Below are 22,931 nucleotides of genomic sequence, written 5' to 3' on the forward strand. Positions count from 1 at the left end.
GAACACGCAGAAGATGGAACAGATTAAAGATTAAAATTATGAAACCGGATGCACTGATTTTACTTCAAAATAAAAGTATCTACTAATTCAGCAGCTTTTTTTTAACTTGTTGGAGCCTTAAAATATTCTTTAAGGAGCCACCATCAAATACATGAACATTTAATATCACAAAGAATTGCAAAGAATTTTGAAAAAAAAAGTCCAACAAATACATGAAGTACTTTATGAAAAATATCTATAGATCTTTCTTCAATATCTTTTGAAAATATTTTTAAATCAATTAAATGCAGTATGAGGATTTTTTTATACTTGAAATGAAAATATTATGTCATGACATGTAGTTACTGTATCTAATACAGTGACATATGAATTTATTTTATACTGTACATAATTCTCTGATTACTTTTATCATAAGGAACTGAATTTTATAGAGAAAATCCACATTATCAATATAGTGAAACTTTAATGATAAGTATATTTGTTATTTAAATAAATGAAGTTATTTATTTAAATAATACAGTTATTATTTAAATAAATTTAAATAAATAAATTCCCTTTATTGTCTTTTTTTTTCCTGTATATGCATTTATTATTTTTTTGTCCGGTACATTTACTTTATATTCCGTACCAGCTGTATCTTACTTTGAAAGTTCTAACCGGAACTGGATCTTGTCACCCCCTCCCTCTTGACAGCGGTCTCTCCCCCAGACTGGACACGCTGTAGACGCTTCATACTTTCTTGTTCTTACCTGGGGAGCAGCCGGACCCCTACCTGGACGAGCAGGAAGGACGCGTCCAATCGGGTTCCGCACGCGCTTCTCGTGGCCTACTAATGAAAACCCGCGCGTGACGGTGGATTATAGCAGCGGGGGGGGGGGGGTGAATAATTAACCTGACTTCTCTAACAGCAGGTTAGAGAGGAGCTGACATGAGCTGAGGCGGAGCGCACCGCCCGCCCGACGCGTCCCCGATACCAAAACGAGAGGCCCGCAGGTGTTCGAGGCTCCGCGCTCGTTTCTGTGCTGAAACCCGGTCGCGCTGCGTGGGAACCACCATGCTGGGCGCGGAGAGCCGGCTGGAGAGCCGGCTGAGGAGCCTGGAGAGCCTGATGAAGAACCCGCAGTCGGCTCTGAACCTGGAGACCCTCCTGGTGAGTCACGGATCACGGCCACACGGTCACCTGTCGACCCGGTACCGCCGGTAAGACACCGGAGCTTCATGGAGGAGAAAAGTTGAGTCCTGTTTTTCATCAGATGAGGGAATAATTTAATAATAATGAGGTAAATGTTCAGAATTCAGGTTTGGATCACTTATTTTTATGATTTAGACATGTGCAGGGGCGGCCCTACACTTCTAGATGGGGGGGACCTCCGCCCCACCATTCAGAGACACCCAAATCAGCATGTTTCCATAGCAACAAAAAAAAGAAGAAGCTTAAATTCTACCTATGAAACCCGCCCTGACGCCTCCCTGATGGGTTTGTTTGTCAGTGAGCAGCTTTTATTTGTTTTGTTTTTTAATGCCGATACCTTTCAGGCATACCTGAGGACACCTAAAGACCGGATCGACGTGCTCTGCCACATGAGCTCACCTCCGCTGCACTGGAATTAAAATAAAAAATAAATAAAAAACTCTGATTGGAAAACATTGAGAAGAAAAATTCCCAACAGCGTTGAAAGTTAATCCGTTTGGCGTCGGAATATTATGACGATCGGCGCACAGAATGTTCTAGACTAGATTCCAGATTAGATTATCGGGGAGGTGAGGGAACGGTTCCAGGTCCACATCCAGGAGTTGGATTCCCAGCAGCGGAAACTCCAACGTGCCTCCAAACAGGAAGCTGAAATCACTTCCTGGAATTGAAATGGGGGGTGGGGGGGTCTCACATCACCGTTTCCTGTTTGTCTTCTTTTTTTTGTTGTTGTGTGCCGACACAAAAGAAACACAGAATTACGGAAAACTACCTGACAGATTACCTGAAACGAGCCAAAAGTGGCGCCGCTGAATTCTGCACTGGATGAATATTGAGCTGTTTTCTCTTTATTACCGTTTGGTATCCAAACATGAGATGATTAGTAGAAGGAGGCGACAGGTAAAAAAAAAAAAAAAGTGCCACAGGTATTGTTGCAGGAAGTGAAAGGTCGCGCCGGGATCTGGATGAAATGCCTTGCTGATGGGTGGAGTCGGACTCGGTTTACGTTCGGATGCGTTCCGGGGACAATGCAGAGCTGTGTTGTTGAGGTTTTTCCCAGGCGGAGGCGTGAGGTGTTGTGTGAGGTGTTGTGTGAGGACGTGAGACGACAGTCGGCCTGAATCGTGTTCGGATTTGTCCGGATTCCAAAGGCAGATGAGTTGTGGCGTAACGTTCAGGGACTGCAGGAAAACTTGGTGTCGGATGGTGACATTGAGGAATAAAGGCCCGGTTCCCACATTATACAGGATACACGTGTCTGTCCCACCAAACTAATATACATGTATAATATATTAGTTATAATATATTAAGCTCTGAATTCAACTTGTTTTGTGAGTATTTTATTTTGGCGGGGTCTTATTGGAAAATGATTTTTAAGATGATTCTGAATCCTAATCTTCTTAGATTTTAACCAAATATAATAATCAGTATTGTCTTCTTTGGTTTACATCATTTTGAGGGTGTTTTTTTTTTTTGGGGGGGGGGCATGGGGGGGGGGTTATGATGTCATGTTTAAATGACTATTCCTGTTCCAAATCATTTACAGTAAATACATTCTATGGATTTAAATTTTATCATGAAAGGTTGTGGTTACAGGATTTGTGATAGGCAGATATAAAACAGACACACACACACACACACACACACACACACACACACACACACACACACACACACACAGGGTGTAAACTGATCTTAGATCCTCAGGAGCTCAGTCTGAATCCAGACCCATAAGCTGTTTGTCCCACAATAGCTTCTGAACGTTAGCATCTATTTTCCACCCTGTCTGTCGGGGGGGGGGGGTCAGTGGGGGGTATGGGGGGGGGTATCTATCTGCACCACTGCTATTTAAAGTTGCAGAATTGTTCCACATGTCCCCGAACAAACAGTCCGATCCGAACAGACGCTGGATTCACCCGTCACCCCCACCTCCTTTGACCCTTGTTTTTGGCGAACGGAGGGTCATACGACCCCCCCCCCCCACCATAACCCCACCCACCCACCTGCCCCCGCAGGCCCAATGGGTTTGGATCACACAGACATTTGGTTTCCACTGAAATACAACACGGCTGATTTAAGCACTGATGACCCCCTCCCCCCGGCATTGGGCCCCTGGCGCTGCCCCCCCCCCCCCCCCCCCGCCTGCAGCAGCATCATGTGACTTTTCTTTTATAAACTGTCATGTCTGTAATCCCTGTTGGCTGAACATCAGCAGGAAACAGACGATGCGTTCAGGAACAGGCGGTTGTTTCTTCCTCCTGTTGGCTCCATTCATTCTGGTTTGTTGTTGTTGTTGTTGTTGTTTACCTGCACGAGCTGCACGTTGCTCAACGACAAGACTTGTCCTGACGGACGAGTCATAAAACAGATCAGGAAACCGGACAAACAGCTTCAAAATGATTTCCTGTTTGTGAATTTGTTTACAAAAAAAACCTCGCAAACAAAGCCAAATAATACGAGACAGCAACCCAAACAACAACAACAAGCTCAATGACAACAACAAACAATAACGACACAACAAACAACAACCGATGCAACAAATAACAACAGCCCAACAAACAACAACCGACGCGACAAACAATAACAATCCAAACAAAAACAACAATGACCCGACAAACAACAACAACCAGTGTGACAAATGCGGAATTAATAAAGAATCGATCGATTGATCGACTGACTGACAACCCAAACAAGAACAAGCAATAACGACTCAATAAAAGCAATAAAAACGGCAAAACAACACAAACAATACCAAGAACACAAGAACCAAGAAAAAAACAACAATCACTACCAGTGAAACAAACAAACAAGACGGTGTTTCCAGGTTCCCCCTCATCATGTGACCACCTTTACTTTGAAAACCCGCCCCTGGAACCTGGATCAGCTCTGGATCTCCATTTGTCTGGTGGTCACATCGGCGGGTTCTACCTTACTGTTAAACGTTTGTTGTCAATAAAACTTTCCTGCTGTTTGTGTCTCTTCAGGACTCCATCAGCGCTCTGGCTCATGACCTGAACTACCCCGCCCTACGGAAGAACAAGAACATCGACGCCTTCCTCAATCGATGTAAGACCTTAACGTCGTGTGTTCGCACCCTGAAGCAAAACTTTAGCGTCTACGCGATAAACGGCAACACTTTGCAGACTTTCGTAAACTTGCCGTCGGTGTAACTTTTCGTGGACTCTTCTTGACCTCGCCGCGATCCGACCGCCCAACGTCTGAACCTCAGATATCTGTCGCTCTACCCGAGTTCATCACACGTGTTCTCGTCCCGCAGATGAAAAGGCGGTGAGCCAACTGCGGGAGCTGCAGGTGAATCTGGAAGACTTCGAGAAAGTCAAGCTGATCGGGAGAGGAGCCTACGGGGAGGTTCAGCTGGTGAGACGACAGATCGATCAATCGATCGGTTCTAAGTCAGCTGAGAGCGAACAGGGGGGAGTTTCTCCAGATGTTTCTTTTGCCCCAAAATACCAAGAGTTGTCACCACTAGAGGGAGCAGTGCTCCCTGAACGTCTCATGTCGTGTCTGCAGCTGGTTTCTGGTCCCTCGGGTATGGATTAAGATTAAGGAGGACGTCTTTTTGTGCATCACGACAAAAACAACTGACACAAATGCATATCGACGCCGTCGGTGGTTCCCTTCCACTTTTTTCAGATCGAGGGAACTCAGATCTGGTCTCTACCGAGCGTCTTGTGGTAGAAACGAGTCTGGACAGGCTCATTGTGTGGGGGAGGATTGTAAAGTCTGGTGAGGAGGAGTAGGAGGAAGAGCAAGAGGGTGGGGGGGTAGTGTGTTTGTGCTTGAGATCCTGTGTAAACATGTCTTTCTATGGGTGTGTGTCGTTAATTACAGGTTCCCCCTGCCGTCGTCTTCTGTTTTCTCACATTATCCTCGGTCGCTGTGACATTCTGATATCTGGTTCCCTATTGTCCCTTGTGTGGTTATCGCTGTTGACTCATCCCGTCTCACCCCCACCCCCCTCTGCTGTAGGTCCGCCACAAGGCCTCTCGGAAGGTCTACGCCATGAAGCAGCTCAACAAATTTGAGATGATCAAACGCTCCGACTCGGCCTTTTTCTGGGAGGAGAGACACATCATGGCCTTCTCCAACAGTCCCTGGGTTGTTCAGGTGTGCATCCCTGTCCTTTTTATCTGTGAATTATTAAAATTTGCCTCCTGTATAAGCTGTCCACACTAGATTTGACCATATTTGATTATCAATCCTGTTTTAAGTCTGGGTATTTAGTCGTATTTCTAATCAGAGACTTTCCTATAGTCTCCTTCCAATCAATCAAAAGTTCTTAGATCTTGTTTCAGGTGGTCGTGTTGAGCCAAACACAATTTTCTGAATGCAGCTTTGCATAAATTGCCCCGTGATGTCAACTTCAGGAAAACATCCAGACGCTGGACGTGTCCTGATTTGCATAATTATCTTGGCTCAGAATGAAAGTTCTCCGCCCGGGCCAAGAGACTAGGTGGAGATCGATTTGGCCTCTAATTATTGAGACTCTGAGCGTCAGGACAGTGTTTCGCCCCCGGTATTGGGGTCAGATGACTGATTGGGACGTCAGGTCCAATAGAGTTCCTTCCGGCTTCGCCCTGACGAGTTCAAATCCACCCCCGTCACCATTGTGGCGTAACATCCTGTCACGTTAACCGATATCTTTCCCCCCCAGCTGTGCTCAGCTTTCCAAGATGACCGCTACCTCTACATGGTGATGGAGTTCATGCCCGGCGGCGACCTGGTCACGCTCACCATGAACTACGACATGCCTGAAAAGTGGGCTCGCTTCTACACCGCCGAGGTGGTGCTGGCGCTGGACGCCATCCACTCCATGGGCTTCATCCACCGCGACGTCAAACCTGACAACATGCTGCTGGACCAACACGGACACCTCAAGCTGGCTGACTTTGGCACCTGCATGAAGATGGACTCGGTGGGTATCAGATAGAACCTGATCTCACTTTGGCTTCAAACTATGGTCATCCAAAGGTGTTTAAATCAATCCACTAGACTTTACGAAAGTTTCTTGAAGACGTTTAACCTCTTGTCCAAGAGGCTTCTTCAGTTCTGGTGGTGGTTGGTCTTGTCCCAGCTCATTAACCCTGTGTGGTGTGGTCAGTACTATTGATATTCCAATGACCGTTGTCAAAACCCATCTAGCTCCTCAACAATGGTTGATGGGGGTGCTAGGTGTGTCAAAGGGGGTAGTTGAAATTTGAGTTTTACCGAGCTTTTGTTGACTAATGAGCATCATTAGCATGAGAAACGTGAAACGTCTTCAAGAAACCTACGTTAAGTTCAGTGGATTGATTTAAACAGCTTTGGATGGTGGCCTTTCCTATTTTCCAGGGCATTAGTGCACCACCAAGTGGCCAGATGTGGAAGTGCAGCTCAACACATTGCTCTTGCATCAGGTTGTTTTGTTCTGAACAGCCAATCTGAAGCACAGCAGAGACCTTTTCCTTTTGTTTTCTGAACCGCAAGAATCTCTGAATAGCAGCTTCACGAGCTGCGTGTGCTCCGACAAAAAGAACCAGTAGTTTAAATACGATTATTACAGACAGAACCGGGTTCTGAAACCACTATCTGAGTCTCGGTGAATGAAAAACGAAATAACTTGTTTGTTCAGCCGGTGTTCCCGCGATTGTTTACGACATTCCAGACATCCTGAGGAATTTTTATGAGCGAGTTCCAAAATACTTATTTTGGAGTTGCAGAAAATCCTGCAGCTATGCTGGTTTATTTCTCTGTACGATAAACATCGTGCTTTATTCCCTGCGTGCAGAAGGGGATGGTTCACTGCGACACCGCCGTGGGCACCCCCGACTACATCTCCCCCGAGGTGCTCCAGTCTCAGGGCGGCGACGGTTACTACGGCCGGGAGTGTGACTGGTGGTCTGTGGGGGTCTTCCTCTATGAGCTGCTGGTCGGTGAGTGTCCCCCCCCCCCCCACTGAATGGTTCATACCTCCACCAGCTGCTCGCATCGGATCAGTGTTTGTGCTGTCGTTTTATTTTTGCGGTTTTATTTCCCTACAGGTGAGACTCCATTCTACGCCGAGTCGTTGGTGGGAACTTACGGCAAAATCATGAACCATCAGAATTCCCTGGTGTTCCCAGACGACGTGGAGATGTCCCAGGACGCCAAACATCTCATCTGTGCCTTTCTGACCGACAGGTGAGGCCACGCCCACTGGTTCACACTGGTTTCCACTCGCTCCCATTGGTTTCCACTCGCTCCCACTGGTTCCTGTTGGTTTCCACTCGCTCCCACTGGTTCCCGTTGGTTCCCACTCGCTCCCACTGGTTCCCATTGGTTCCCACTGGCTCCCACTGCTTCCCATTGGTTCCCACTGGTTCCCATAGGCTCACACTGGTTCCCATTGGTTCCTACTGGTTCCTGCTGGTTCCCACGAGTCTCCCATTGGCTCCCACTGCTTCCCACTGGTTCCCGTAGGCTCATACTGGGTTCCCATTGGTTTCTACTGGTTCCTGCTGGTTCCCACAAGTCTCCCATTGTCTCCAGCTGGTTCCTATTGGTTCCCACTGGTGATGAGAAATTTGATCACAGCTGTATTTGGAAAAAATATATATTTTTGAGGTCAGAATTTCTTATTTTGGGCATTTTTATCCCTTCCTATATTTAAAAACCACAACTCCATAATTTAATATCAGAACAAAGCTTTGGGTTTATGGTGTGATATTAAACATTTTAAAGAAAATTCTTATTTCAATTTCATTTTCATCTGTCTAGATCAGTTATTTTAAGCCCAATGAGCTATTCTGTAAAATATTACTCTAAAAATCATATATTCCAGGGTTTATATCCTCATTTCAAGACAGAAGCATTAACATTTAATATTTTTAATAATATTTGTCAACATTTTTTTTTTTTTTTTAGATGATTTTTGGCGTCCGAATACAAATGGTATTTTACTTCATTATTTTTATTTCTATTACTATTTTTTTTGTCCCTGTTGATGTTTTTGTTCAAAAAATAACTAAATAAAAATTAAAGTCCAAATCCAAAAGTCACCACCTTTTAATGTTGTTAGTCACACACCACAGCTTGTGGGGGTGTGGGTCATGTACTTGGTTTTTGGTCTATCGCTGTGGAGGAAACCACTTCCTGTTGACATTAGTAGCCCCGCCCCCTCCACCCCCACCCCCCCACTGAGGGCCCAAACACGGGCCCTTTCTGCCTCCACACAGAGCAGCCTTTATGTTCCACCTCCCTCCGTTTATTTACCTTCTCCCTCGCTATTCTCCCAGCACAGACAGAATCTGTCGTGTGTGTGTGACACGCACACGCACACACACACACACACACACACACACACACACACACACACACACACACACACACCTTTAACACTGAGCGGTGCATTCATGCTGAATCATTCCAGTGAGAACAACCCCGTCATCCTGCTTCTCGTCTCTCATTTTTACTTTTTCCATTCCGCCCTCTCCCGTCGCCGCTGAGCATTCTGGGTAAGGGCGACATCACTTGTTGTGATCCTGGCTTCACGTCAGACCTTATTTATTTATTTATTTATTTATTTATTTTCACTCGTCCCTCCTCCTCCTCCTCCGCCCCCGCTGGCTTTTCCTCTCTGCTGGTCTGGAATGTCCCACATGTGGCCAACCCCGGAGCGCCGCGCCCCTCCAGCCCTGAGCGCCGCGCCCCTCCAGCCCTGAGCCCGGCGGTGCGAGAGGGGAGGAACTGGGGGGTGGGAGAGTCCGCCTGAAGCGTTTCGGTTCTGTCTGTGTGTGCAGGAAGGTTCGCCTGGGTCGCACCGGCGTGGACGAGGTCAAACTCCACCCGTTCTTCAGGAACAACCAGTGGACCTTCGACAACATCCGAGAGGGTAAGTCTCTGCACGCGCCTGATTGAAAATGTGCATTTGTGTTTTGTTTTTTAAACCGCGGTGATGCAGGACCCGTTTATCTCTATCTCCAACTCCGGTTTGCAGCCTCACATCCGTTTATTTTTAACCTTCTCGGGCTGCGCCTGTGCCTCACACATGCTCCCCATACGCTCCACACTCTGATCTTACGTGATGATGATGATTGGAACCTGGAGGAGGAGGAGGAGGAAGAGGAAGAAAAAAAAAAAAAAAAAAAACGATTGATGCGCGAGAAAACGTGCAAAAACGACCACGCACGAGACTCGAAGAAGAGAAAACGCCGCAACACGTGAGCAGAACACGCGTGAAAAGACGGTGTCGTGACACGTAAAGATAAAATATGTTGCAGACGGGTGTTATTTAACGGGCGAGGCGTTCGCTGCGGCGTGTTGCTGATAGTCCAGGTTTGCTGACGTTTATATTTAACACAGATGTGATTTTTTTAAAATTATTTTTTTTAACGTTGCTGCGTTTTTATTTCATTTATTTTGACTCTTAGAAATAAAAAAAAAAATCAGTCGTTAAACTTTATTTTTCTGCTTTAGCGCTAAATTTAGCATCGATCCACGTCCTTTAGAAGGGGGGAACTACAGGAGGTGCGGGGGGGGGGTTATATTAGGACTATGAACAGGACTTCTGTGTCTGCATTGGATTACATGGACCCCCCCTCCCTCCCTCATCACCACACCCCTCTAACCCCCCCCCCCAAAAAAAAATTGTCACCTGGATCTGATTAAGACAGCGGACGCAGCTTCAGACAGACTGGAACACAAAACCACTGCTGTATTAGTACGGACACACACACACACACACACACACACACACACACACACACACACACACACACACACACACACACACACACACACACACACACACACACACATCATTCGGGTTCCATGGCGATTTTCCCCGTTGCCATGGATTTACTGATGGATGGATGGATGGATGAGGCCCCCCCCCCCCCTGTAGCGATGGGCGGGGCCGGCTTTGCGGCGGAGCCCTAATGAGAGAGGGGGACACCCCGGTTTGGAGCGCCGCTCCCGCTCCACTTTCCCTGCGGCCGCCGTTGCCTGTCATTAGCCGCCCGCTATCAGAGAGCATTCTGGGAAACCGCACCACAGAGGCCTGGTTGGAGCGGGCCTGTGTCTCTCTCTGTCTCACCACATGTTGGCTTTGCCCCCCCCCCCTCCACACACCCCCACTTGTTGCCTCCATCTCCTCCTCCTCCTCTATTTCTTCATCACTTTCCTGCAAAAAACCCTCCAGAACCTCCTGCGAAGCGTTCGAGCGCCGTCGGTGAAAGGAGCGCTGTGTGTGTGTGTGTGTGTGTGTGTGTGTGTGTGTGTGTGTGTGTGTGTGTGCGCGCGTGCGACACAAAGCCAGCTCTGTCCGGCGGGTAGGAGCGGCGTGAGCCTCAAACATCTCCTCTCCGTCCCCGTCCTCCAGCCGTGGCGCCGGTGGTTCCCGAGCTGAGCGGCGACATCGACACCAGCAACTTCGACGACATCGAGGAGGATAAAAAAGATGCCGAGACCTTCCCCCCGCCCAGAGCCTTCGTGGGGAACCAGCTCCCGTTCGTCGGCTTCACCTACTTCAAGGAGGACCAGTGAGTTTTTATTCTGACTCCAGATCTTTATCTGGATTTTTACTTCACGTGTTTTTATTTTAAGAGCCGTCAAACAGGAAGCCGGACGTCACGCCCGCACCTTTAAACCCGACCTGGCGTCCGCCCGCCGGACAACTGGACGTCTGTGGGGCTTCACACTGCCCGCCTTGTTCCTTTTTAAACGCCCCCGTTGCTAAGTGCCCACGTCTTGCTGCTTTTTTGAAGCCGCGGTCGGAAAAAATAGTCAAACAAACGACACCTGTGCCTCGGGGGGGGGGGGGGAGTAGATTTAACCTCAGATTTAACTGTTTTAAAGCACGTATTCCTGCAGCTTATTCCACTTTTACACCAGTTTAAACACACGTGGAGACAGGTTGGGGGTGGAAATAGCCCGAATTCCTCAAAGCGTGTGTGTGTGTCAGACAGGAAATGCAGAGAACTGGTTGGTTTTTTTTTGTTCCTAGACGATTCGAGGGTTGAAATAACGCCTGACGGTCATCGGTTTTCTTTCCTCCATCAGGTTACTGAAGACAAACGGCTCGTCTGAGGGGAATTCAGAGGAGAGGAAAGAGAAGTCAGAGAAGGAGGATTGTTCGACTGATAAAAAAGAGGTGTGTGATGTTTAACTCTTTTTTATTATGTTGATAAAAGAAGTAAAAATTGGGTTGGGATGTACAGCGAAATTAACTAAATTAATTGGTTCTGGAAGAAATTTCGCAAGTAGAGACGCGTTTTGTCTATGCTCGAATGACGAGCATAGACACCTATCTAGCTACACACAGAGGTCCCTCTTAGCCAATGGGATGCCAGGATGCTAGGTAATAGCCAATGGCAGAGCAGCTATAAGAATGTTGCGTTCAGGAACCTGTGGGAGCTGAGAGTATCAGCCCATACTGTATTTTTACCTTTCGTAACTCCAACTTTCTTCAATATCTTCCTGTTGAGGCGTTTCGTGAGTAGAAAATTTCGTAAGTAGAGACGTTTGTAAGTAGAGGAACCACTGTACTTGTTTTCTTTTTCTGGGCAGCTCCAGAAGAAGGTCCACCATCTGGAGGAGCAGCTCGATCATGAGATGCAGGCCAAAGACGAGCTGGAGCAGAAGTGCAAGTAAGATTGGAGATATTTTCCTTATAATGGGACGATTTGTGGGGACGAACGTCCACTAAAGCCGATGTCCTCCTGCAGGAACGCCACCAACCGTTTAGACAAGCTGGTCAAAGAGCTGGACAAGGAGGTAAGAACCTTCCGAAGCCTTTCCCGAGCCGTGATGTCAGGCGGTGACGTCAGCGGCTCCTGTGTTCTCCTGTCAGATGAGCAGCCGGCAGAAGGTGGAGGCGTCGCTCCGGCAGCTGGAGAGGGATCGGGCGCTGCTGCAGCACCAGAGCAGCGACAACATGCGCAAGGTGGAGATGGAGACGGACAGGAAGCGCGTCCTGGAGAACGAAGGTGAGGTGGATTCCGAGACATATCAGGAGGAAAACTTCCTGGAAAGACTCAGAGGAAGAGTGTGTTTGTTGTTTCCTCAGTGAACAACCTGAGGGACCAGCTGGAAGATCTCCGCAAGAAGAACCAGAATTCCCAGATCTCCAACGAGAAGAACATCCAACTGCAAAAACAGGTCAGAGGTTTTTTTTACCAGTTCAACCTGCAGGAAAATAAAGTTTAATCCCGTTTGTTTTTTTGCTCCCAGTTAGAGGAGGCCAACGCCGCGCTTCAGGCCGAGCAGGAGGCAGCGGCGCGGCTGAAGAAGAGTCAGGCAGAGGCGCAGAAGCAGGCGCAGAGCCTGGAGGCCAGCCTCAGGGAGAGGCAGGACAAGTGTAGCCAGCTGGAGAACGGCAGGATGGAGCTGGAGAAGAAGCTGATGGGGCTGGAGGCGGAGCTGGAGGAGGAGCTAAGAGATCGCCACCTCAGGGCGGAGAACATCACCGACCTGCAGGGTGAGACGTGCTCACCACTGTCTCTAATCCTCACCACTGTCTCTAATCCTCACCACTGTCTCTAATCCTCACCACTGTCTCTAATCTGTCCATCACCACTGTCTCTAATCTGTTCATCACCACTGCCTCTAATCTGTCATCACCACTGTCTCTAATCTGTTCATCACCACTGTCTCTAATCCGTTCATCACCACTGTCTCTAATCTGTTCATCACCACTGCCTCTAATCCGTTCATCACCACTGTCTCTAATCCTCACCACTGTCTCTAATCCTCACCACTGTCTCTAATCTGTTCATCACCACTGTCTCTAATCTGTTCATCACCACTGTCTCTAATCCGTTCATCACCACTGTCTCTAATCCTCACCTCTGTCTCTAATCCTTACCACTGTCTCTAATCCGTCCAGGCGCCGCTGTCTCTTATTCTTTCTCTGTAGGGTTTTACTTCCAGTAAAAGTTCTTTTGAATGTCTTTTTGAATCAAACGCTTTACAAATAAAAACTGTTTGAAGTTTATCGATGGAAACAGAAAAAGTCCTAAACGGACATTTTTCTCTGATGTCTTTGCAAACATCGTCCTCCAGTAGGTCATGTGACTCCTGGACCAGTGTTATTACATGGTGATTTGAATTCTTTTTTAAAATTCTGAATATTAATGCGTCTGTTAAAATAATCTGTGATTATCAAATCAGTCCTGATGGGACGAGAGCTGGTCGCCGTGGTTTCGCCCAGAGTTACACAACACGGAGCTGGAAACGTGTTTTCAGATGTGAGTCGTTCTTTTGGATCGAGTTTGGGGGGAAAACTGGGCTCATCGGCGGAACATTCCGGTTCCAGCACCTGCCCTGGAACCCTTGAGCACGCTCAGTTGTTGAGGCTCGGCCAGGCGGTGAGATCAGAACGGCTTCGGAAACAACGGCGTCGCCTGTTTTGCGGCGATTCTTTTTCCGTTAGTAAAACTCTCCGTGTGGAAAACCGACCGTTAACCGGTTGTTCCCTGCAGTTTGGAGGCTGGACGGCGTTCCGGTTAAACGACTCCAGGAGCTAAAATATCCTCCGTTTCCGTTCCCATCAGGGCGAATCTCCAGCCTGGAATCAGAGGTGAAGGCGGTGAAGTCGTCCCTCGCTCAGGTCCAGGCGGAGAAGAAGCAGCTGCAGAAGAAGCTCAACCATCTGGAGAAGGTCAGAGGCGGCTGAGGTCTTCCTTCCTTCCTCAACCAGGAAGTTGATTCCTACCTTAGATCCTTCCTTCCTTCTTTTCGGTTCTCCAGGAGAAGAGCAACCAGGAGATCGACCTGACGTTCCAGCTGAAGTCCCTCCAGCAGAACCTGGAGCAGGAGGAGACGGAGCACCGGGCCACCAAGGCCAAACTGACGGACAAGAACAACATCTACCAGTCCATCGAGGTGGCCAAGTCGGAGGCGCTGAAAGGTGAGGAGGTGGAGGGAGGCGTGGGCGACCAATCGGAGGCGAGCTCCTTGACCTTCTTGTTGATCCATCCAGAGATGGAGTCCACCCTGCAGGAGGAGCGAAGCCTGAAGCTGCAGCTGGAGGCCAAGCTGCTGCAGCTGGAGAAGGAGCACTCCATGCTGGACCGGGACCACAAGCAGGCCCAGCAGAAGCTGGACGAGGTGCAGGCGCAGAAGGGGAAGCTGTCCGAGGAGGTAAAAGACTTCATCATCATCGTCATAGCGACGACAAAAAATCCGCTGCGTCCTCCTTTGGTTCTCTATTTCGTTTTGTCCTTGTTTCGTTTTCGTTTCTCCTCCCTCCTGTTAAAGCGTCAGTCGCGCCTCGAACAACAGGAAGTGACTCATTATCCGTATTTTAAGGCGAATGACTAATCCCTAATGGAAGTAATGACTCGCAGCTTTGACTCCTTTCCTCCTGCGTCTCTCAATCAGAGTCCGCGGTTATAAATAATAAATAAATTAATAAATTATATATATAAATTATATATATAAATATTAATTATATATATATACTTAAGTAATTAATATTTACTATTAAATTTATTATTAAATAAATAATAAATAAATTCCTTCTCGCAGGTGAAGAACCTGAACCTGCGTCTGGAGCAGGAGATCCACAAGAGGAGCCTGAGCCAGAGCGACCTGAAGATGCAGAACCAGCAGGTGTTGGTGCTCCAGACGTCGGAGAAGCAGCTGAAACAGGAGCTCAACCACCTGCTGGAGATGAAGCAGGTGCTGGAGAAGCAGAACCAGGAGCTACGCAGGTAAAAAATAAATGAAAATAAATAAAATCACACATGGCAAACGTAGAGAAATTCACATTTTTCAAACCCGATTTGAGGTTTGTTGGCCGGCGGCAGTGATTGACAGATTTTTGGTCGTGTTCTAGGGAGAAGCAGGAGGCCGGCAGCCAGCTGAAGGAGCTGAAGGACCAGCTGGAGGCAGAGCAGTATTTCACAGTAATTCTAACACTTTCTCTTCTTTTTGTGCACCTTTTCCTCCAACTGTTTGGTAGCAGAACAGTGTTTTCGTTAGCGTGCGTTCTTGCGTCTTTGACGCATGTTTTTGGACTAGGACGCGCGGTCGATCATCATCCCTGAGAAGCTTCAAATACGTACAATAAAAAAAAAAAATCGGTGCTGTCTTTTTTCCGCGATATAATATTGGGAAAAATGCACTTTAATTCAACAAAAATATTCACAATTTATCCATTTCCTCCCTTAAATTTCGAACCCAGAAGTCGGCATTATGCTTTGATCTCGCAAAGTTTACAGATATTACTATGGACGTCTTTATTAGAAGACATCTTTATTTTTAAAAAATTGTGTCGAATGACGACAAGGTTTTAACATTTTGATAAAAATAATACATAATTTTACTCTTTTTTTTTTTTTTTTTTTTTACTTTTTACTTAGTAAGTTATGACATTGTTATTAATAAAATCATTAAGATTATTAAGTAGTGCATCCCAGGGATGCACTACTTTCAGAGGAAAGCTACTTCAGCGTTGCCGGATTAGCTTCGTGGCACTAGATTATCTCCGCCCGTCCATCTGCAGACGCTGTACAAGACGCAGACCCGCGAGCTGAAGGACGAGTGCGACGAGAAGAATAAGGCGCTCAAAGACGCGCAGCGGCGACTGGCGGACTACATGGAGGAGAGGTAACCCACGGCGACCGGTTCGGTTTCAGTCCCAACAGGTGGGGGGAAAAAGTGGCTTGAACATCTCCTCCCCGTCCTCAGAGACTCCCTGACGGCCCAGCTGGAGGCCAGTTTGACCAAAGCGGACTCGGAGCAGCTGGCGCGCTCCATCGCCGAGGAGCAGTACTCCGACCTGGAGAAGGAGAAGATCATGAAGGAGCTGGAGATCAAGGATATGATGGCGAGACACAAGCAGGAGCTCGGGGACAAGGAGGCGACCATCAGCTCGGTGAGTCGGGGGGTTGAAAACCGCCGCGTTTGCTTCATATCGAGCTCGAAACGCCATCACTCACTTGCTCACCGACGCCCCCTACAGCTGGAGGAGTCCAATCGCACGCTGACGGTGGACGTGGCCAACCTGGCCGGCGAGAAGGAGGAGCTCAACAATCAGCTGAAAGACGTGCGGCAGCGTGAGTGTGTGTCCCCCGTCAGATTGATGACCCGGAGAGAACATATTTCAGCGACGATAACACGCCCCCGTCGGCGCGGGGAGACGTGGTAAAAAGCTTTCTGGCATATCCGGAGGATTGATGAGGACGAGGCTGCGAAAAAAGCCAGCGCTAAACGTCTCCGTCGGGGGGAATCAAATGTCTGATGGGTTACGGATCGCTCCCGTTAAATGAGATTTAATGTCCCGGCGGGGTGTGGGGGGGGCGGGGCTTGAATTGATATTCCTCTCTGCTTTTCTGTAGAGTTGCAAAAAGCCAAGGAGGAGGGGAAGAAGATGAGCTCGCTCCAGACGTCGTTCGAGAAGCAGCTGCAGAACGAAAGGACGCTGAAGATTCAGGTGCGGAACGGGGGTGGGGGGGGGTGACATCATCGATGCTCCTGTTGGGCCGTAAATTGATTTTTTTTTGCTCGCAGGCGATCAATAAACTGGCCGAAGTGATGAACCGGAGGGAGACGGTGCGTGGGGGCCACCGGGGCACCGGCACCGAGGTGCACAGGAAGGAGAAGGAGAACAGGAAGTTGCAGCTGGAGCTGAGAACGGAGAAGGAGAAGCTGAACAGCACCATCATCAAGTTCCAGCGGGAGATGACGGACATGCAGGCGGTCAGTGATCCGGATCCACGCGTCCCACGGTCGTCGGGTTAACCCTTAGACTCCTGGCCTATTTCGGACGTTTTTTTGGTACTTTTGACATTAAAAACGATTGAACATACCCATGATTGGTATGTTTATCTGCAGCACAGCTTCAGCTAGACAAAGATAGTTTTTATTTCCCTATAACTTATTATATTGACATATTGGGGCACACACAGTCAGATTCAGGAATGGAAAAATTGTATTTTATTGCACATAAAAACCAAAAACATGCTGATCAAATTGATTTTCAGCTCCAAAAAGTTGACCGTAGGCTTCTAACATCATCAAACACAGTTTGTGTCACTTTTGATACTCTTCAAAGGAGTTTTTTTCAAAATAAAACACAACGTGCAACGTGGAATGCACCAATCACGGTGCGTGTTTGCATCACGTGACGGAACGCACGAATCGCCAGACGTGTTGTGTGTTTTTCGGTCGTCCAGCTGATCGCCGAGGAGAACCAGGTGCGTCTGGAGCTCCAGATGGCGTTGGACAGCAAGGACAGCGACATCGAGCAGCTGCGCTGTCAGATCTCCTCCCTCAGCGTCCACTCGCTGGACTCCACCAGCATCAGCAGCGGCAACGACCTGGAGGTGGGCGACGCCTACCCAGGTAGGACGCACCGCCGCCACTTCCTGTTTGCCTCTTTCGCCACCTGTCTTCCTGATTCCTGTTTTTGACCTCCTGTTTTGCCCCCCACCCCCTTCAATTCACCCCACCCCACCACCCCTATCGGGGTACCGGCGCAGTGCGCATCACCCACTCCCACACCTCAGAGTCCATGTCCTTCACCTACCAGCGCACACACAAGTCGGTGCGCATCCACACGCGCCCCGACCTCCGCTCCGCCCGCCCCCCCTTCTTTGACTCTGACTCTGAGGACGACGAATACGACGGACAGGCGGAGGGGGGCCCCCGGCCCCTGGCCCTCACCTACGAGGAGCCCCCCGAGGCCGAACCTGCAGGTGACCCTGCATGGCGGTTCAAAGCTGGGATGGGGAGGAAAGTGGCCCCCACCCACCCTCAGACTCAAGCCTGCAACATTCAGCTAATCCTGCTTGTTGACTCGGGTGTGATCTAACCCCCCCTCCTCACCCACACCCCCCCATGTCCACCAGACGTCCACAGCTTGATGCCGGCCGGCTTTGTTCCTTCACGTTCATTCAATTTAGGATACAGAAGAACCTCGAGATACGAGTTTAGTCCGTTCTAGTCTTGTTAAAAAAGCCCCAAAATTATTTTAAAAATTATATTTTTATCAACCAATAAACACGCAGACTTTACCTGTGTGTAATTAATTATATATAAGTTATATAAAGAATGAAAAGAAACGCTAAAGTCACAAGAACACACCAGCTACGTCTTTACTCCACCAACGAGAACGAGATGCGGTCTCACTGATGTCGTATCCACCCGCCAACACGCGGTAAAGAACGAGATGCGGTCTCACTGATGTCGTATCCATCCGCCAACACGCGGTAAAGAACGAGTTACGTCTCGTATGTTGGATTTTGCTCGTATGTCGAACAAAAATACGGACAGAGCAACGACTCGTATCTCAAATGACTCGTATCTCGAGGTTCCAGGAGTGAAGTTTGTGGAGTTTCTTTCAAATTCACCGATGACAATGGTGTGTTGCTAAAAGCTATTAGCTGCTGCTTTTTTTGTTTGACTGCGCCGCCAGTGTGACTCTCGTTGGTGATTGGTTTGACGGTAACGTCCTCCTCCTTGTCTCCAGACTCCAGGCTGGAGGGCTGGATCTCACTTCCTACCAAGAACACCAAGCGCTTCGGTTGGGACAAAAAGGTAACCAATCAGACTTCATTTCTTGCTTCCATGCTTGTTTTTCTCCCTGAGTCACCTCCCCACCTTTGACCTTTGACCTTTGACAGTACATAGTTGTGAGCAGTAGAAAGATCCTGTTCTACAACAGCGAGCTGGATCGAGAGCAAGCGAACCCCTTCATGACGCTGGACATCGAGTGAGTCGTTCGCAGCAGCGATTCAACGGATTATTAATAATCCGGGGTTTGTAACTGTCCCACGTCTTCCTCCGACAGTAAACTGTTCCACGTCCGACCCGTCACTCACACGGACGTTTACCGCGCCGATGCCAAAGAAATCCCCAGAATATTCCAGGTCGGAAACGACTCCTCTTCCGTCCGATCCCGTCATCCTCAGCGAATCGTAAAATCACGTTTCCCCGCTCTTCTCCCCAGATCCTCTACGCCAACGAAGGCGAGATCAAACGCGACCAGGAGGTCGTCATGGAGACCACTCCTTACGGCGACCGTCCGTCCTACATCAGCCACAAGGGTCACGAGTTCATCCTGACGCTGTACCACTTCCCCTCCAGCTGCGAGGCGTGCACTCGGCCCCTGTGGCACGTCTTCAAGCCCCCGCCGGCCCTCGAGTGCCGGCGCTGCCACACCAAGTGCCACAAGGATCACCTGGACAGGAAGGAGGAAGTGATCGTGCCCTGCAAGGGTCAGTATTGATCGGGGAGATGAAATAGATCAGTGGTTTATAAATTACGGCCCAGGGGCCAGATGCGGCCCTCCTCCGCATACGGCCCGGCCCCCGAACAGTACCAGAAAAACACCCCGTTAATTATCTATAGTATTGTCCGTATATAAGGCGCACCTAAGAGCCTTTAACAATCTCAAAAACCGACGGTGCTCCTTGTAACCCAGTGTGCTGTATAATCCAGTGTGCTTTATAATCCAGTGCTCCTTGTAATCCAGTGCTCCTTATAATCCAGTGCACTTTATGATCTGGTCTGCTTTATAATCCAGTGCTCTTTGTAATCCAGTGCCTTTTATAATTCAGTGCTCCTTGTAATCCAGTGCACCTTATAGTCCAGTGCCCTTTATAATCCAGTGCTTTTTAGATCAGATCTGCTTTATAATCCAGTGCTCCTTGTAATCCAGTGCTCTTGTAATCCAGTGCACCTTGTAGTGCAGAAAATACCATATTTCATTAATAGTGTTATTTATTTCATAGTGTTATTTATTTCATGACCCCCCCACAGTGAACTACGACATGTCCAGTGCCAAAGAGCTGCTCCTGCTCACCAACTCGCCGGAGGAGCAGCAGCGTTGGGTCAGCCACCTCCTCAAGCGCATCCCGCGGAAACACCCCACCATGAGTCCCCCCCCCGCGGCGGCGCACAACGCCCATCCCGACGGCGCCGCCGTCTCCTCCCGCTCCTCCCCCCGAGTCTCTCCGCGACCTTCTCCCAGGGGTTCGCCTCACATGTCGCCCCACCGCGGAGCCGTCAAGATGCAGCCCAGCAGCAGACAGCCGCCGGCGGGGAAGCCCAGGTGAGGATGGGGGGCGTCAGCGGAAACACCCCCAGAATTTAAATGTTAACTTCATTACAGCTGTTTGCTTATATTCTGCATTCGTCCTGTGTTGAAGGACACACCCGGTGTGGATGATGTGTAAGGATCCTGTTTTCCTTCAAACCTCAGAATCATGTTTTACCTCCTCGATGTCTTCTGAAGCAACACGGAGACAAAAAGCTGCTTCAGCGCTGAGACGACGCGCCAAAGCTAGAGCCAGAAAATCTGTTCAGGAGCGTCTGTTCAGTGTTTGGGCACCTTTTTTAATCCGGAATTAAAATGTTGTGATTGTTTTTTAAAACATGTGACAATCAGATTAAAGAAAAACCAACAATAATAATCCAGGTTGAAATTGGAGTTGAAATTATTTTAAAGTACAGTAGAACCTCCAGATACGAGTCGTGCTTTGGGACAGAACTACTTGTTGGCGGATGGATACGACATCAGTGAGACCGGATCTCGTTCTCGTTGGTGGACTGAAGACGTATCTCGTGTGTTCTCTTGACTTTTGTGTTTCTTTTAATTCTTTACCTTTATTTATGTAACTTTTATATAATTAATTATACACAAGTTCATTAGCCGAACGGATTGAACTGGTATCTGGAGGTTCTACTTGATGTAACTTTGGGGTCTCCGTTCTAATCAGGAGCTCGTCTGAACGTCCTGATTCCTGATCTCTAATCGGGGTTCGTTTCGGAGTCTGAAACCAACTTTCTGGTGAATGGGGACAGAAACTCCCTCCGTCTGTGTTGATGGTTCTCCATCATGTGCTGCAGAACGGCGCCTCGAACTGCGGCCGCATTCCATTCCTGAGCTGCGTCACCCCACCACGCCCCCCGCCACCACCACCGCCACGGACTCACTAACTCTCGTTCTGTGATTCAGTCGATTAAGTTTCACCTCTCATCCCTCAGCCCCGGCCCCATGCTCCGCATCATCCTCCACTGACCTCTGACCTCTGACCCCACCATTCTAACGTCTCTCATGCTGGGAGACTGTAAGTAACGAAGCACCGACCTCACCCCCCCCCCCGCCCTCGGCAATGCTGCACTGTTGTGACCATTATTAACCGTCATCGTACACGGCGGCGTTTAGTCTGCATGAATTGCCCCCCCTGGTGGCGGGGAGGGCATAAAGCACTGAGGGGTTTGAGCGCTGAACCTCACGCTTACCGTTTCAGATTGCTTGAGTTTGGCCTGAAAGACTGGAGTTGGTCGTTGGATGATGTCGATGATGATGATGATGATGATATGTTCTTCTGAAGGCGGGGGGCCGGAGGGTAACTGGACCTCTGCATGCGTGTGCAGTTTTGGTTTTGGTTTTGTTTTCCTGAAACGTGTTTCCGTGTGATTCCTGAACGTACGGATGAAAATGAAATTTATCGTAATCACCGTGAAAGTTTGGCACTTTTTTTTTGTGGAAATCCTGCTAGCTGCACATGCTAACGCTACAAACAGTCGGATTTGGGAGACGCCTTAATCTGCACGTGTGCAAGAAATAAAACGGGAAATGTGCTTTTTTTTTTGCATTTATGCATCATGTTATCTTAGCATAAAGACAGAATGAGAAAGTTAAGCTAAACTTCAACTAAATGCAACAAAATCTACCAAATTTTAAAGGTATTCATGCTGTATTTTTATGCTAAGCTAAGCTAACTTTAATATAAAAAAAGAAAAGTCAAATCAGTGAATGAACACATTTCCTAGAAATAATCCTGCACACAGTCGCCCTTCAAGCCAGAATTTGCCTGCATTTTCAATTTTTATGCTAAGCTAAGCTAACCTGCCATCTTTTCTTACCTATATTTAATATTTACCGTGCAGACATTTACATCTTGAGGGTGCAAACATTCCCTCCAGAATGCAGACTAAGGTTTTTCCCACATCTCGATGCGTTTTGCTCGCACGCCGCATCGCCTCCTGGTTTTTTTTGGGTTGTTTTTTTTTTTTTTTTAAATTGGTGTGTCGTTTGCTGTGGGCGTGTCTTTGAAGGCGTCACATGTTCTCAAATCATTTCCTCTGTCTCTTCACAGTTAACCCCGGCTGATGGAGGGTGCATGCGTTCGGCTGATTACCGCCGTCTGGATCTACTTTTTTATTATTTTTTTTTCGGGACGTAGACTGAAAGAAAAATGCAAATCAAGAACAGGAGGAGAGAAACCGGCTGTCGTCATGAGAACTGGGATTATCTTTTGCCGTTCTGACAAAAGGGAAACGAGCAATAATTATGTTAGAGTGAGAGTTGATAGGAAAACCTCTGCTGGTTGAAGCTGCCTTATTTTTTTTATCATCTTGACAAAAACATGGAGGGTTTTTCTTTTCTTTTTTTTTCCTCGTAAGATGCAGTGAATCACGTGGAATTTGTGTTCCCGGGGTGTTTTTGGCATGTGTGTGAACTTTTGTACATAGGTTCAAGGGGGTTTGTCTGTGGATCGCAGCACAGACAGCGTAGCTCATCATGTGTCATTTATATGGTTAGATGTCCATCCTGAAGATGAAGCCATCAGGCTTTCATCACACAGGTCCATTCAGGACGGACAGGAATGTGAATCCCCATTCATGTCAAATTAAAATGAATATTCTCACCCTGAAAACGAGTGTTTCCATTTCTTTTAACACTAAAGATTTGAAGGAGAAGAAGAAGAAAGAGGGAAGGAAACAAACAGAATCGACTCCAGTGGGT

At 48.1% G+C, this 22,931-nt stretch overlaps 1 protein-coding gene across 5 annotated transcripts; it reads left to right on the plus strand.

The window, feature by feature from the left end:
• Positions 1-724: 724 nt before the first annotated feature.
• LOC137613550 (rho-associated protein kinase 2-like) lies at positions 725-22,842 on the plus strand. Of its 5 annotated transcripts, XM_068342866.1 has the most exons (35): positions 725-1,150; positions 4,177-4,258; positions 4,470-4,570; positions 5,183-5,320; positions 5,868-6,128; positions 6,981-7,125; positions 7,234-7,372; positions 8,971-9,062; positions 10,551-10,710; positions 11,231-11,321; positions 11,738-11,817; positions 11,896-11,944; positions 12,021-12,156; positions 12,237-12,328; positions 12,401-12,647; positions 13,723-13,829; positions 13,919-14,078; positions 14,151-14,311; positions 14,699-14,883; positions 15,009-15,078; positions 15,678-15,781; positions 15,863-16,049; positions 16,137-16,230; positions 16,513-16,607; positions 16,685-16,873; positions 17,350-17,518; positions 17,656-17,871; positions 18,645-18,712; positions 18,799-18,887; positions 18,966-19,044; positions 19,125-19,392; positions 19,937-20,228; positions 20,326-20,348; positions 21,430-21,528; positions 22,282-22,842. In XM_068342866.1, exons 1-34 carry the CDS (start codon positions 1,055-1,057, stop codon positions 21,447-21,449), a joined length of 4,485 nt encoding a protein of 1,494 aa, XP_068198967.1. In that variant the 5' UTR covers positions 725-1,054; the 3' UTR covers positions 21,450-21,528; positions 22,282-22,842. The 5 variants fall into 5 exon arrangements, with proteins under 5 accessions (XP_068198967.1, XP_068198968.1, XP_068198969.1 ...); XM_068342867.1 differs by lacking the exons at positions 20,326-20,348; positions 21,430-21,528 and adding an exon at positions 21,164-21,246; XM_068342868.1 differs by lacking the exons at positions 20,326-20,348; positions 21,430-21,528.
• Positions 22,843-22,931: the final 89 nt, after the last annotated feature.

This window comes from Antennarius striatus, chromosome 19 (assembly GCF_040054535.1).
Source record: "Antennarius striatus isolate MH-2024 chromosome 19, ASM4005453v1, whole genome shotgun sequence".
Classification (NCBI taxonomy): domain Eukaryota; kingdom Metazoa; phylum Chordata; class Actinopteri; order Lophiiformes; family Antennariidae; genus Antennarius; species Antennarius striatus.